General features: G+C 50.3%; 1 protein-coding gene across 1 annotated transcript in view; it reads left to right on the forward strand.

The window, feature by feature from the left end:
* The first annotated feature begins 2,758 nt into the window (after nucleotides 1-2,758).
* LOC142312732 (uncharacterized) overlaps nucleotides 2,759-15,188 on the forward strand; it is a 157,143-nt gene continuing 144,713 nt past the window's right edge. Inside the window, exons 1-3 of the mRNA XM_075351720.1 lie at nucleotides 2,759-2,846; nucleotides 4,782-5,297; nucleotides 6,229-6,363. Coding sequence (XP_075207835.1) covers nucleotides 4,920-5,297; nucleotides 6,229-6,363 — 513 coding nt within the window. The 5' untranslated portion in view covers nucleotides 2,759-2,846; nucleotides 4,782-4,919. The remainder of the gene's footprint in view (nucleotides 2,847-4,781; nucleotides 5,298-6,228; nucleotides 6,364-15,188) is intronic.

Here is a 15,188-nt window from a genome sequence, read left to right on the forward strand (position 1 = left end):
GCTACGTAGGAGATCAATATATATAGGAGGCTATGTGAGGCCCATAATGTATATAGGAGGCTATGTGGGGGCTCATAATGTATATAACAAGCGATGTGGGTGATCATAATGTATATATGAGGCTATGTGGGGATCATAATGTATTTAGGAGTCTACGTGGGGATCATTATTATTATTATTATTATTTATTATTATAGCGCCATTTATTCCATGGCGCTTTACAAGTGAAAGAGGGTATACGTACAACAATCATTAACAGTACAAAACAGACTGGTATAGGAGGAGAGAGGACCCTGCCCGCGATGCTCACAGTCTACAGGGGATGGGTGATGGTACAATAGGTGAGGACAGAGCTGCTTGCACAGTGGTGTACTGGACTGAGGGCTATTGTAGGTTGTAGGCTTGTTGGAAGAGATGGGTCTTGAGGTTCCTCTTGAAGCTTTCCACGGTAGTGGAGAGTCTGATATGCTGAGGTAGAGCGTTCCAGAGTATGGGGGAGGCACGGGAGAAATCTTGTACGTGATTGTGGGAAGAGGAGATAAGAGAGGAGTAGAGGAGATCTTGTGAGGATCTGAGGTTGCGGGCAGGTAGGTACTGGGAGACTAGGTCACAGATGTAAGGAGGAGACAGGTTGTGGATGGCTTTGTATGTCATGGTCAGAGTTTTGAACTGGAGTCATTGGGGGATGGGAAGCCAGTGAAGGGATTGGCAGAGTGGCGAGGCTGGGGAATAGCGGGGGGAGAAGTGGATTAAGCAAGCTGCAGAGTTTAGGATAGATTGGAGGGGTGCAAGAGTGTTGGAAGGGAGGCCAGAGAGCAGGAGGTTGCAGTAGTCGAGGCGGGAGATGATGAGGGCATGCACTAATGTTTTTGCTGATTCTTGGTTAAGGAAAGCACGGATCCGGGAGATATTTTTGAGTTGTAGTCTGCATAAGGTGAAGAGGGCTTGGATGTGTGGCTTGAAGGATAGAGCAGAGTCGAGGGTTACTCCAAGGCAACGAGCTTGTGAGACTGGGGAGAGTGAGCAACCATCAAGTTTGATGGAAAGGCTTGTTGGAGGAGTTGAATGAGGAGGAGGAAAGACAATGAACTCTGTTTTGTCCATGTTAAGCTTTAGGAATCGCACAGAGAAGAAGGATGAAATAGCGGAGAGACATTGTGGGATTTTGGTTAGTAGAGAGGCAATGTCAGGTCCAGAGAGGTAGATCTGTGTCATCGGCATAGAGATGATACTGAAAGCCGTGGGACTCTATGAGCTGTCCCAGGCCGAAGGTGTAGATGGAGAACAGCAGGGGTCCAAGAACTGAGCCTTGGGGGACACCGACAGATAGGGAGCGAGATGAGGAAGTGGTGTGAGAATCATAATGTATATATGAGGCTATGTGGGGATCATAATGTATATAGAGGCTATGTGGGGATCATAATGTATATAAGAGACTATGTAGGGCTCAATGTATTTAGGAGGCTATGTGGGGCTCAAAAAGTATATATTAGGCTATGTAGGTGTTGAAACTGTATATAGAGGGGCTTTGTGGGTGATAAGACTGTATATAGACTGTATATAAATTAGGGCTCGTAATTTATATAAGAGACTATGTAGGGGCTCATAATGTATATAAGAGGCTATGTAGGGGCTCATAATATATAAGAGGCTATGTAGGGCTCATAATATATATAAGAGGCTATGTAGGGTTCATAATGTATACAGAAGGCTATGTAGGGCTAAAAATGTATACAGAAGGCTATGTAGGGCTCATAATGTATATAGAAGGCTATGTAGGGCTCATAATATATTTAGGCTATGTGGGGCTCATAAAATATATATTCATCTATGTGGGTGCTCACGCTGTATATAGAGGGGCTTTGTGGGGGTCATGCTGTATATAGGATGCTATGTGGGGGCTCAATGTATATAAGGGGCTATGGGGCTCAGACTGTATACAGGAGGCTATGTTGGAATCATAATGTATACAGGAGGCTATGTAGGGATCATAATGTATATAGGAGGCCTGGTAGGACTCATAAACTATATATTAGGCTATGTGGGGGCTCGCGTTGGATATGGAAGGGGTTTTGGGGGGCTCACACTGTATATGGAGGGGCTATGAGAATCCTTGGCAATAATCAGGATTCTATTTAGGGTTATCAGACTACAGGGGGCTGAATATAAATGCAGCTCACAATTTTCAGATTTATATTTTCTACATGTTTAGTAAACCATGTATCATTTCCATTACACTTCACTAATACTTAATACTTAGTGTTGGTATATCCCAGAAAATCCCAATAAAATACATTTCCGTTTGTGGGTGCAATGTGAGAAAAATGTGGAAAAGTTCTTGTGGTATGAATACTTTTACAAGTCACTGTAGATAGATATGTGATTACATGGAAAGATTAGCTAGGCAGTCAGACAATATGCCTGTTACTACATTGCTGCACGTTATTATGGACCTGTCACGGGACTGGGCTCCACAATCATCATTTTATAAAGCGATCCATCTTAGCTGCTGTCATTTGTATGGCGCACAGGGGCGGGCACGGTTTGGGGGGTTTTGAGCCTCCGCCTCCAGGCACGGCTTGTCCCTGTTATGGGGGCGTACATAACATACTTGTTGGAGGTTGGGATTCTATTATTTACTTTCTTACTTTCATATTAGTCGCCTTTTTATTGATCGCAGAGCATACAGAAAACAAAGGAAAACTACAATACCCGACAGCCCGTGCGCGCTCTGCCTGCAATGATGTCATCAGTCTGCGCGGTCGTGTCAGGCCAGGAGGTGGACAGATGACGTCACTGGGAGCGCTGATAGGATGGGAAGGTGAACAGGGTGGAGCGTCGCGCAGGTCTGTACTGGGGTCGGGTGTGATAATAAGTAGTAATTATGCTATTAGTGAGGGCTGCTGATGGGCTGTGCATGTAGCTGATGTAAGGGGCCCCCTGACCGGACTACACAGCCACATACATGACATCTAGTGTCCCAGCTGGGGGCCATCTGCATCCACTGCTGCATAATGGCCACAGCTGTTGTTTTATAGCCAGAGCAGTGTAAGACACAGGTAAATGACGTCACCCTGGAAGTATTCACAATAAATAGAGATTATTAAAGGGGTTGCCCGAGATTGGAGAAAATGGGGGCCAAGGTAGGCATTGGTGTAAATAGTGACATACGGGTTCCTCTCCCTGGTGGTCATTGTTTGTGGGGTACAGCGTGGCGTCACGTATACATCATGTGACCGCTGGTCCTGTGCCTCCACCTCTAAGGCCAGTGATTGGTGTAAATAGCAACATCTGGATTCCTCTCCGCTGCCCCCTCCTGTTCATTGTTTGCGGGGTACAGCGTGGCGTCACGTATACATCATGTGACCGCTGGTCCTGTGCCTCCACCTCTAAGGCCAGTGATTGGTGTAAATAGCAACCTATGGATTCCTCTCCGCTGCCCCCTCCCGTTCATTGTTTGTGGGGTACAGCATGGCGTCACGTATACATCATGTGACTGCTACTCCTGTGCCGCTACCTCTAAGGCCAGTGATTGGTGTAAATAGTGACATATGGATTCCTCTCCCTGCTGTTCATTGGCTGCGGGGCACAGCATAGGGTCACGTATACATCATGTGACTGCTGGTCCTCTGCCTCCACCTCTAAGGCCAGTGATTGGTGTAAATAGTGACATATGGATTCCTCTCCCTGCTGTTCATTGGCTGCGGGGCACAGCATAGGGTCACGTATACATCATGTGACTGCTGGTCCTCTGCCTCCACCTCTAAGGCCAGTGATTGGTGTAAATAGCAACATATGGATTCCTCTCCGCTGCCCCCTCCCGTTCATTGTTTGTGGGGTACAGCGTGGCGTCATGTATACATCATGTGACTGCTGGTCCTGTGCCTCTACCTCTAAGGCCAGTGATTGGTGTAAATAGTGACATATGGATTCCTCTCCGCTGCCCCCTCCCGTTCATTGTTTGTGGGGTACAGCGTGGCGTCATGTATACATCATGTGACTGCTGGTCCTGTGCCTCTACCTCTAAGGCCAGTGATTGGTGTACGAGTAAATAGCGACATACGGGTTCCTCTCCCTGCTGTTCATTGGCTGCGGGGCAGAGCATAGCATCATGTATACATCATGTGACTGCTGGTCCTCTGCCTCCACCTCTAAGGCCAGTAATTGGTGTAAATAACAACATACGGATTCCTCTGTGCTGCCCCTTCCCGTTCATTGTTTACGGGGTACAGCATGGCGTCACGTATACATCTTATGATTGCTGGACCTGTGCCTCCACCTCTAAGGTCGGTGATTGGCTGTAGCCCTGTAAATAATGAATGTCCGGAGCCATTGGAAGACACACCATTGATGCAATCTGTGTGCAAGGAGGCCCAGGATGTGAGGGGCTGCTCACACCTACAAGGCACCACGCACTATACTGGCACAGCAGCCTTCTTCTGCAAGGGCCAGACTGTGCTGGAGCCACAGAAAGTAATGTACTTCTGCTATTTCCACCAATACCTGCCCGTGCCCCAGTTTTGTCTCCTCATGGACAGCCCCTTTAAAAGAATCTGTCACCCACGATTCATGCTGCCCAATCCGCGGGCTGGTTTTCCCTCTCCCTATGAAGGTCCCGAGTGACAGTCCCTTTACTGACTCTTTATTAAGGCTCTTTTGGAAATGTCCTGTTCTCTGAGTGCGTGTACTTTCTCACAGCTCCTTTCCTCCTCCCTGTCTGCGCTATCACTATGTGTCATTACAGAATACTTTGGTCCTCCCTTTTCTTTTCCTTGTTACAGGTCTTTTCCTAGGTAAAGGTTGTTACAGCGGGAGAGAGGATTTGTCTGGTGTTATCGAGGAGCATCACTGGAATAAAGCAATGGTTTCCGCAGGCTAAGCAACGAGATTTGTATTGTCTGTGCCCAGAAGCCCGTTGCATGATGGAGGGAAACCGACACCACCTAAAGCCTGACACTACTGTGCCAGGCCGAGAAGGGCAGAATGTGATCATGGCGGATATTCAGGGAGCCATTAATTACCGAAGAGAAGCAGACAGCACCCTACATCATCCATGTGCACTGTCATGGCAGGATGCCGAGACTCAGACTGAAGTGTCATGGCTCCTATCTGGGCACGTCTCAGCATCTTGTGTCATGCCAGCCAAGAACCACAAGTACAGCGAAATCCTGGACAATGGTTGTTACAGGGCAGAAATCATTCCAGGAGTCATGGCGGATGGTAATGGAAGTCTAGATACAAACTATCCTGCAGGACCAAAGTCCATGGAATCCGCGAAATCTGAGTCATATCAAGAGGTAAAGTAGGGGAAGCTCGGTAAAGAATAAATGACCTATACAGTGGAACCTTGGATTACGAGCATAATTGGTTCCGGGAGTCTGCTCTTAAACCAAGTTACTTTTATATCAAAGCAAATTTTCCCATAGGAAATAATAGAAACGCAAACATTTGTTCCACAACCCAAAATTATTTACTGTATTTACACAAATGTATTACAGTAATACAATATAATGTATACATATAAAATTATTACAGTACACTAATGCAAAATACTGTACAGGATAAAACAAATTAAACTGCATGTTAGCTTACAATAGCATTGTTGGTGTGCAGGAGGTACAGTATAAGCAATGTGCTGCACTGGTAGAAAGAAAGCACAATACTGTATCCATAAATGCAAATTGATAGACATGCTATATAGTATATACTGTCCTGTACAATGGTATACTATGTACAGTATAGAGTACATATGTACAGAAAGTTACCTCCAGAGTGGGTCAGAGCGTGGTGAAAGGACAGAACCAGAAGTGAACATTTGCTCTTATTGCAAATTATTGCTCTTAAACCAAGTTACACATTTTTTAAAAATCTTTGCTTTTCTTGCAAAACATTCTCAAACCAAGTTACTCTTAATCCAAGGTTCCACTGTATTATAAAAAGAAAATGGCTATCCTCAAAGGTGTGTAAATAGCAGAACCTCAGGCCATGGGGTCGGCTTGTCTGAGCGTCCTGGGGTTTGGAAGTGTTTGGTAATTTAGGATACGGAAGTGACTCCTTGATGGTGGCCGATGTGTGTGACATATCCTACATTTACGTGATGGCTGGCTTTTTTCTACAGTGACAGAATACCTGTGCATAGTATAATTGTGATTGGCCTGTATACATGCGGCCTGCAGAGTTACAGGACGGTATGTGCAGGTGATACACGTTGTGTCTTTGTACCTGCAGACGCCATCAGTGGCTCAGTCCTTCCCTCACCGATTACAGGCCAAAAGACATCTTCTGGATGGAAAGAACCACGACTGTGTGACGGAGGAAATCTTACAGCTCGCCCTGAGGATCATCTGCCTGCTGTCTGGAGAGGTGAAGGCTGTGGGGAATATCATACTGATAAAACATCCCCGGCGCAGGTCTTCCCCCATCTACTATACTAGTGTATTATTGCAGGTTTATTATTCAATCTATGTTTAGATATAGGTATTTATTTTCTTCTTTTTCCACCTAAGGGCGGCTTTGCACGTTGCGACATTGCACGTGCGATGTCGGTGGGGTCAAATCGAAAGTGACGCACATCCGGCGTCACTTTCGAGATCGTAGTGTGTAAATGCTAGCTGATACGATTAACGAGCGCAAAAGCGTCGTTATCGTATCATCGGTGCAGGCTCCGACTTTTTCATAATTATGCTGCAGCGACAGGTACGATGTAGTTCCTTGCTCCTGCGGCTGCACACATCGCTGTGTATAACGCCGCAGGAGCGAGGAACATCAGCTTACCTGCCGCCGGCGCTATATGGAAGGAAGGAGGTGGGCGGGATGTTTACATCCTGCTCATCTCCGCCGCTATTGGCTGCCTACTGTGTGACATCGCTATGACGCCGCACGACCCGCCCCCTTAGGAAGGAGGCGGATCGCCGGCCAGAGCGATGGTCGCAGGGCAGGTGAGTGCATGTGAAGCTGGCGAAGCGATAATTTTCGCTGCAGCAGCAATCACAAGATATTGTGACGGGGAGTATCGCGTGCGACATCGCAGCATCGGCTTGCGATGTCGCAACGTGCAAAGCCCGCCTTACAATTCCATATTAAGCCGCCATCTCCTGTCTCAGTAATGGGAAAGTCCTGACTGAAGACAGATTGTACCTCGGAATTGAGAATGACTGGTCAATTCTGGCAGAGAAAGAAGCAGATTTGTCTGATAAGATATACTACACAGTTCCTTATTTTCACGTGTACTATTGATTTGTGAAATAAAAATTACAACGACGGTTACACTTTAAAGGGAATCTGTCAGCAGGTTTTGCTATGTAATCTGAGATAAAGCATGATATGGGGCAGAGACCCTAATTCTAGCATTTTGTCACTTAAAGCCCTGTCACACACAGAGATAAATCTGCGGCAGATCTGTGGTTGCAGTGAAATTGTGGACAATCAGTGCCAGGTTTGTGGCTGTGTACAAATGGAACAATATGTCCATGATTTCACTGCAACCACAGATCTGCCAAAGATTTATCTCTGTGTGTGACGGGGCCTTTACAGGGCTGCTTTCTGTCATTTTCATACAATCACTGTTTTATCTGCTGCAGGTCTAGCAGTGCTCTGAATGCTCAGCTATTTATGACCCCACCCACACCAATGATTGACAGTTTTCTGTGTACACTGCATAGGCAGAAAGCAGCCTATCAATTGTGGGAACAGGGTTACACAGCAAGTGTCTAGGAGGTAAAAGACATCTAGTCCTGTAATGATAATCTTCTGCTGATAAATCAACAGGAATACACAGCCCAGTAAGTGACACATCACTGAAATCAGGGTCTCTGTTGCTACACCATGCTGCTCTGTTTACATAGCAAAAACCTGCTGACAGATTTCTTTTAAAACAGTTGCCATAGAACTCAATAATAGCTGTAAGAATTTGTGTTTAGGAAGCTCCTCATAGTGGCTGAAGCTGACAGATGGCATAACATTGCTTGTTCATGGTGTCATTGGCGCTATTGGAGAATGGTCAGAAGGAAGTCGAAAGGGTGACTGATAGGGACAAGGAAAGAGCAGTGGGAATCTGGATCAGCCTCTGGAGATGTTCTGTGCACAGACCTATAGGGGACGCTGCAGTATGTACAAGAATGATTTCCTTATTTTTTGGACAAGCTTTCCTTTTACTGCGTTTCATGTTGTGTACTGATGAGTGTATATGGATGGATGCTGCCAGGGCTGTGAAGTCAGCCAAACCTCCGACTCTGATTCCCTTATACAGGTGAAACCTTTAGTTTTTCTTAGTTTCTGACATGAAATCAGAATAAACCTTAGCTTTTTTAAGTCAATTAGAAACCAAAATTATTTATTACTAGCTGTACTACCCGGCTTCGCCCGGGTTAATAACTGCTGTTAACAAAATGGAATGTATTAACAAAAATGTATTCTGCACACAAAAACCACAAAACAAATAGATAGAAATGTAATTATTAAATAGTTTCACTTGGTGAAATGTGTGCTGAGGGTGTTATATGTGTTCATGTACGTGGTAGTGTGTGGCGCATTCTGTGTGTTTTTATATCCCCGAGTGTGGTGAGTATCCCATGTCGGGGCCCCACCTTAGCAACTGTACGGTATATACTCTTTGGGGCCATCGCTCTCATTCTTTAAGCTCCCCTTGTTCACATCTGGCAGCTGTCAATTTGCCCCCAAAACTTTTCGTTTAACTTTTTCCCCATTATGTAGATAGGGGCAAAATTGATTGGTAAATTGGAAGGCGCAGGGTTAAAATTTTGCTTCATAACATAGCACCCGGCGCTGCCCGGGATAGTAACTGTCTCTCTGTTTCTCTCCCATTCTCTGTCTGCCTCCCTGTTACGAGGGGGATCCGGGGAAGCGTGCCAAGATGGGAAATGGACTGCTTCCGCCGGTCAAGGTCCACTGTGCGGTGTAAGGGACCGCCGCTATGGTGGGTGAAGAGTGAGCGGGTTGCTGCTAGCGATCGTCTGGAATGTCACAGACGATCTATGTACACCGATCTGCCCTAACCCGTGAGGGTTGTATGGCACAGATCTCACGGCTCGGTGTACCTGTTGCACGGGGAAGCACAGAGGTGCCCACGCACGTGTGCCAGTGGAAGTCACGAGAATATGGCACGAGGGTAGCACAGAGGTGCCCACGCACGTGTGCTTTCAATAACCAGGTGAGTCCAATGGAGACTTGAGGAGCTCACCTGGGACAGGAACACGGCCTGTTGACGGGGGTACTGCCGGAGCAGCAAGGCAGGAACACGGCCTGCAAACGAGGTACTGCCGGAGCAGCAAGGGCCAAGCCCACAAGAGACAGTAATGCCTGAGCAGTGGCGTGGCAGCACGCTGCCAGACATCCAAACATAGAAGGACGGTCGCGCGCCGCCATGATGGCAGGGGGAGCTTTTAAGGAGGTGCAGCTCCACCCGAGGGCGGGCGCGAGGCGGAGATGACGGACTTGACCCAATCAGGGTCCACGACGTCCCAGCCTGGCCAGTCAGGATTCACCACGTCACCAGCCTTGTCATCAAGCCGTGTGACGTCAGTGAGCGAATCAGGACCCACCACGCATTGCACATGCTCACCCTCCTGCCTCTGGGAAATAGAGGCGGGATCCTCGGTCTCACAATGTGGAGAGATAACGGGAATCTCACTGCTTCCCTGAGCAGTAAACCTCTGCACATTGCGCAGCCTCGCAGACCTTCGGGGCCGCTGAGCAGGAGAGTCTGCGGCAGGCCAGGAATGGGAGACCGCTTCACTCCTTGTAACAGGAGAACCACTAGGTGTCACCCTTCTGCTGCCTCTCTGAGAAGGTATCTCCTGCACACTGCGCAGTCTGGCAGACCTTCGGCGCTGCTGAGCAGGAATGCTCGTGGCAGGCAAGGAATGGGAGACTGCCTCAGTCCTTGCCTCAGGAGAGCCACGAGATGTAACATTACCCCCCCGTCTAGGCCCCCCCCTGTCCGTGCTCGAAGGCCGCTATCAAACCCGGGGCGCGGATATGATCCTCCAACTCCCAGGATCTATGCTCCGGACCACGGCCGGCCCACTCCACGAGGTAGTACCTCTTGCCCTGTATGACTTTTGTCTCCACAAGTTTTGCCACCTCAGGGTCGTCGGACGGGGAGTCGGTTTGAGCCAGCAGGGACCCCGAGAATTTATTAAGTCGTACGGGTTTCAGGAGGGACACGTGAAAGGTGTTGGCTATAGCCCAGCGTGGAGGGAGCTGGAGTCGATATGCCACTGGGTTTACCTGCTGTAGTACTTTAAACGGACCCAGATACCTAGGGGCGAATTTGGCTGCCTGTACCCGTAGGTTAACATTCTTAGAGGACAGCCATACTAGGTCACCAGGGGCGAAGGATGGTGCAGGGCGGCGGCGAACATCAGCCGTTGTCACCATCCGGTCTTTAGCCCTTTTAAGAGCCTCTTGGGTGTCATCCCAGATCTCCCGGGCCTTGGTCGCCCAATCCTCCACTCTAGTATCGGGTGACGTAATGGGCATCGGAACCGGGATTCTGGGATGTTGTCCGTTATTGAGTAGGAACGGAGTCTGGCCAGAGGATTCATGGACCGAATTGTTAATGGCAAATTCGGCCCAAGGAAGGAGATTAGCCCAGTTGTCATGGTGCGCGGATATAAAATAGCGGAGGTAAGTTACCAAGGTCTGATTAGTCCTCTCCACTAGTCCATTGGTCTCGGGATGGTATGCGGAGGAGATGTTCAGCTCTATCTGCAGGAGCTTACAGAGCTCTCTCCAGAAGCGAGACGCGAACTGGGGACCCCGGTCGCTCACCACCTTGTCAGGCATGCCATGCAACCTAAATACATGCCGAATGAACAAGGTGGCGAGAGCACGTGACGTCGGGAGTCGTGGGAGAGGCACCAAGTGGACCATTTTAGAGAAGTGGTCCGTGATGACCCATACGACCCTGTGCCCTGCTGACTTGGGCAGATCTCCCAGGAAGTCCATCCCCACCACCTCCCAGGGACGATCCGGCACTGGCAGTGGGTGAAGAAGACCTGCCGGTCTCTGCCGGGACGGCTTATTCCGAGCACACGACATACAGGCTCCCACATATTCCTGTATGTCCTGGGGTAGTCTCGGCCACCAATAATGCCTGGTCACCAGGTCTCTGGTCCTTTTGACCCCGAAGTGACCCCCGACCTTGGAGGCATGGGCCCACGATAGCACCTCGTTCCGTAGTTCAGGGGGAACGAGGGTTTTGCCAGGTGGCACCTGGTCCAAAGAAGTGGGAGTGACCATCCTCAAGCTGTCCGGGGGTAGTATAAGACGAGGCTCCTCCTCGTCCTCCTCCAACACAACCATACAACGTGACAAGGCATCGGCCCGTACGTTCTTCTCACCGGCCAGGTGGCGGATAATAAAGCGGAACCGGGAGAAGAATAAAGACCAACGGGCCTGCCTTGGGTTCAGGCGTTGTGCTGTCTGGAGGTATGTGAGGTTTTTGTGGTCAGAAAAAACCTCAAATGGATGCTTCGCACCCTCCAGGAGATGCCGCCATTCCTGGAATGCTAGTTTCATCGCCAGTAACTCCCTATCCCCTATGGAGTAGTTCCTCTCGGCCGGAGAAAAGGTCTTGGAGAAAAAGAAACACGGATGTTTCCTTCCTCGTTCGTTTTTCTGGTACAGGACTGCACCTGCACCGACCGAAGAGGCGTCTACCTCCAGTAGGAAGGGTTTGGAGATGTCTGGACGATGAAGGATGGGAGCTCTGGAGAAGTGAGTTTTGAGAGTGTGAAATGCCTCTACCGTTTCCCGTGTCCATGCTTTGGGATTAGCGCCCTTGCGGGTAAGGGCAATGATGGGTGCTGCCACCGTCGAGAAGTTGGGAATGAACTGGCGATAATAATTGATAAACCCCAAGAATCGCTGGATCGCCTTCAGCGAGCGGGGCTCAGGCCAGTTCATCACTGTCTCCAACTTCCCCGGATCCATTGCTAACCCCTGACTGGACACTATGTACCCCAGGAACGGCAAGGATTCCTGTTCAAAAACGCACTTTTCCAGCTTAGCATATAACGAATGGGTGCGGAGCCTCTTCAGTACTCGGATGACATCCCTCCGATGGGTGGTAAGATCGGGGGAGAAGATAAGAATGTCATCCAGGTATGCAACCACGGAAAGATACAAATCCCGGAAAATGTCATTCACAAAGTCTTGAAATACGGCGGGGGCATTGCAGAGTCCGAAGGGCATTACTAGATACTCGTAGTGACCGTCCCTGGTGTTAAAGGCGGTCTTCCACTCATCGCCCTTTCGGACTCGCACTAGATTATACGCCCCGCGTAGATCAAGCTTTGTGAAGACCTTTGCCCCGCGGAATCGATCAAATAGCTCAGTAATGAGGGGCAAAGGGTATTTGTTCTTGATTGTGATTGCATTTAATCCCCTGTAATCGATACAGGGGCGCAGATCCCCTTCCTTCTTCTGCACAAAAAAGAACCCTGCACCAGCCGGTGAAATAGACTTGCGAATGAACCCCTTCGCCAGGCTGTCCTGAATATATTTGGACATAGCCTCCGTCTCTGGAGCAGAGAGTGGATACACTCTGCCCCTAGGGGGCTCGGAGCCTGGCTTCAGGTCTATTCGGCAATCATATGGCCGGTGGGGAGGAAGAGTATCTGCGGCCCTTTTGGAAAAGACATCCCTGTAGGCCTCATAAGGTGTTGGTAAACCCGGCCCCTCGGTATTCCCTGAGGACCCAACCGACCTAATGGTAGCGGGTGGTTCGGTAGTCACGAGGTGCTCTCTACAGGATCCTGCCCAGGATGAGATCTCCCCTGTTGCCCAGTTGAGTATAGGAGCATGCTGTCTCAACCAGGGAAGGCCCAGTAGGATCTCATCTGTCCCCCCTGGAAGCACCAGGAAGGACACCTGCTCATGGTGTCCCGGTGTTACATCCATCCTGAGAGGGATGGTGATCTGGGTGATAGGATCGAGTAGTATGGACCCGTCGACTACCCGGACCCTGAGTGGCTTGGGCAACAGAACCAGGGGAACTGAGTATTGGGTTGCCAGGGAGGTCGAGATGAAATTGCTTTCAGCGCCTGAGTCCAAGCAAGCCAGGGCAGAGAAGAGAGTAGTGCCGAACTGCAACTGGGCGCTGATAGTCAACCTAGAGGGAGAAGTAGCGTCTAGAGTCCCCCCTCTGATAGAAACTAGACGCTGTCTTTTCCCGACGGTTTGGGACATAGGGTAGCTATGTGTCCCCTCTGTCCACAGGAAAAGCAGATGACACAAGACCGAGAACCTGGGGCAGAGGAGACCACCTTGGACACCTCCATTGACTCCACGGAGTCGCCTACAGGACTGGCTGGGGGACCTGTCTGATGGAAGACGGGAGTCAGACGCTTTTTAGGCCGAGAAGACGTGGGTGCTGAAGAGACCTCGAGCCTTCGCTCCGCCTGGCGGATGTCTATGCGAGAGGCAACCTGAATCAAGGACTCTAAAGTGGCAGGCACCTCACGTGTGGCCAGTGCGTCTTTGACAAACCCTGCCAGGCCCTCCCAAAACACAGGGACAAGGACCTTATCCGGCCAGTCCAGCTCTGCGGCCAGTGTCCTAAAGTGTACAGCAAAGTTCCCGACTGAAGCAGACCCTTGCCGAAGTCGTAGGAGGCGCAGCGCGGAATCGTGGGTGACTTGAGGCCCGAGGAACACCATTCTCATGGCCCCAAGATAAGCTGCTAAGTTATTCACCACACGATCTCCGCGCTCCCACAACGGCGTGGACCACTTCAGCGCTCTCCCTGTGAGCAGGGACTGGACGAAGGCTACCTTCGCCTTCTCGGTAGCGTAAAGAGTCGCGGACAGCTCTAAGTAGGTGGTAACCTGGTTTATGAAACCACGGCACTCAGAGCTGTTGCCGCTAAAGCGCTCTGGAAGCGCAAGGCGAGGAGACCTTCCGCCCAATAGCACAGCCTGGGTAGCCGCCTGGGTGGCGACTGTCGTCAGAGTAGTCTTATCGGAGGAAGACTGCTCCACTGCTGCCAATCGTGACTCCAACTGCTGCACATAACGCAGCAACTGCTGCTGCTCTTCAGCCATAGCCAGACCTTTGGCGCGACCGTAATGTTACGAGGGGGACCCGGGGAAGCGTGCCAAGATGGGAAATGGACTGCTTCCGCCGGTCAAGGTCCACTGTGCGGTGTAAGGGACCGCCGCTATGGTGGGTGAAGAGTGAGCGGGTTGCTGCTAGCGATCGTCTGGAATGTCACAGACGATCTATGTACACCGATCTGCCCTAACCCGTGAGGGTTGTATGGCACAGATCTCACGGCTCGGTGTACCTGTTGCACGGGGAAGCACAGAGGTGCCCACGCACGTGTGCCAGTGGAAGTCACGAGAATATGGCATGAGGGTAGCACAGAGGTGCCCACGCACGTGTGCTTTCAATAACCAGGTGAGTCCAATGGAGACTTGAGGAGCTCACCTGGGACAGGAACACGGCCTGTTGACGGGGGTACTGCCGGAGCAGCAAGGCAGGAACACGGCCTGCAAACGAGGTACTGCCGGAGCAGCAAGGGCCAAGCCCACAAGAGACAGTAATGCCTGAGCAGTGGCGTGGCAGCACGCTGCCAGACATCCAAACATAGAAGGACGGTCGCGCGCCGCCATGATGGCAGGGGGAGCTTTTAAGGAGGTGCAGCTCCACCCGAGGGCGGGCGCGAGGCGGAGATGACGGACTTGACCCAATCAGGGTCCACGACGTCCCAGCCTGGCCAGTCAGGATTCACCACGTCACCAGCCTTGTCATCAAGCCGTGTGACGTCAGTGAGCGAATCAGGACCCACCACGCATTGCACATGCTCACCCTCCTGCCTCTGGGAAATAGAGGCGGGATCCTCGGTCTCACAATGTGGAGAGATAACGGGAATCTCACTGCTTCCCTGAGCAGTAAACCTCTGCACATTGCGCAGCCTCGCAGACCTTCGGGGCCGCTGAGCAGGAGAGTCTGCGGCAGGCCAGGAATGGGAGACCGCTTCACTCCTTGTAACAGGAGAACCACTAGGTGTCACCCTTCTGCTGCCTCTCTGAGAAGGTATCTCCTGCACACTGCGCAGTCTGGCAGACCTTCGGCGCTGCTGAGCAGGAATGCTCGTGGCAGGCAAGGAATGGGAGACTGCCTCAGTCCTTGCCTCAGGAGAGCCACGAGATGTAACATCCCCC

Source organism: Anomaloglossus baeobatrachus, chromosome 5 (genome assembly GCF_048569485.1).
Source record: "Anomaloglossus baeobatrachus isolate aAnoBae1 chromosome 5, aAnoBae1.hap1, whole genome shotgun sequence".
Lineage (NCBI taxonomy): Eukaryota > Metazoa > Chordata > Amphibia > Anura > Aromobatidae > Anomaloglossus > Anomaloglossus baeobatrachus.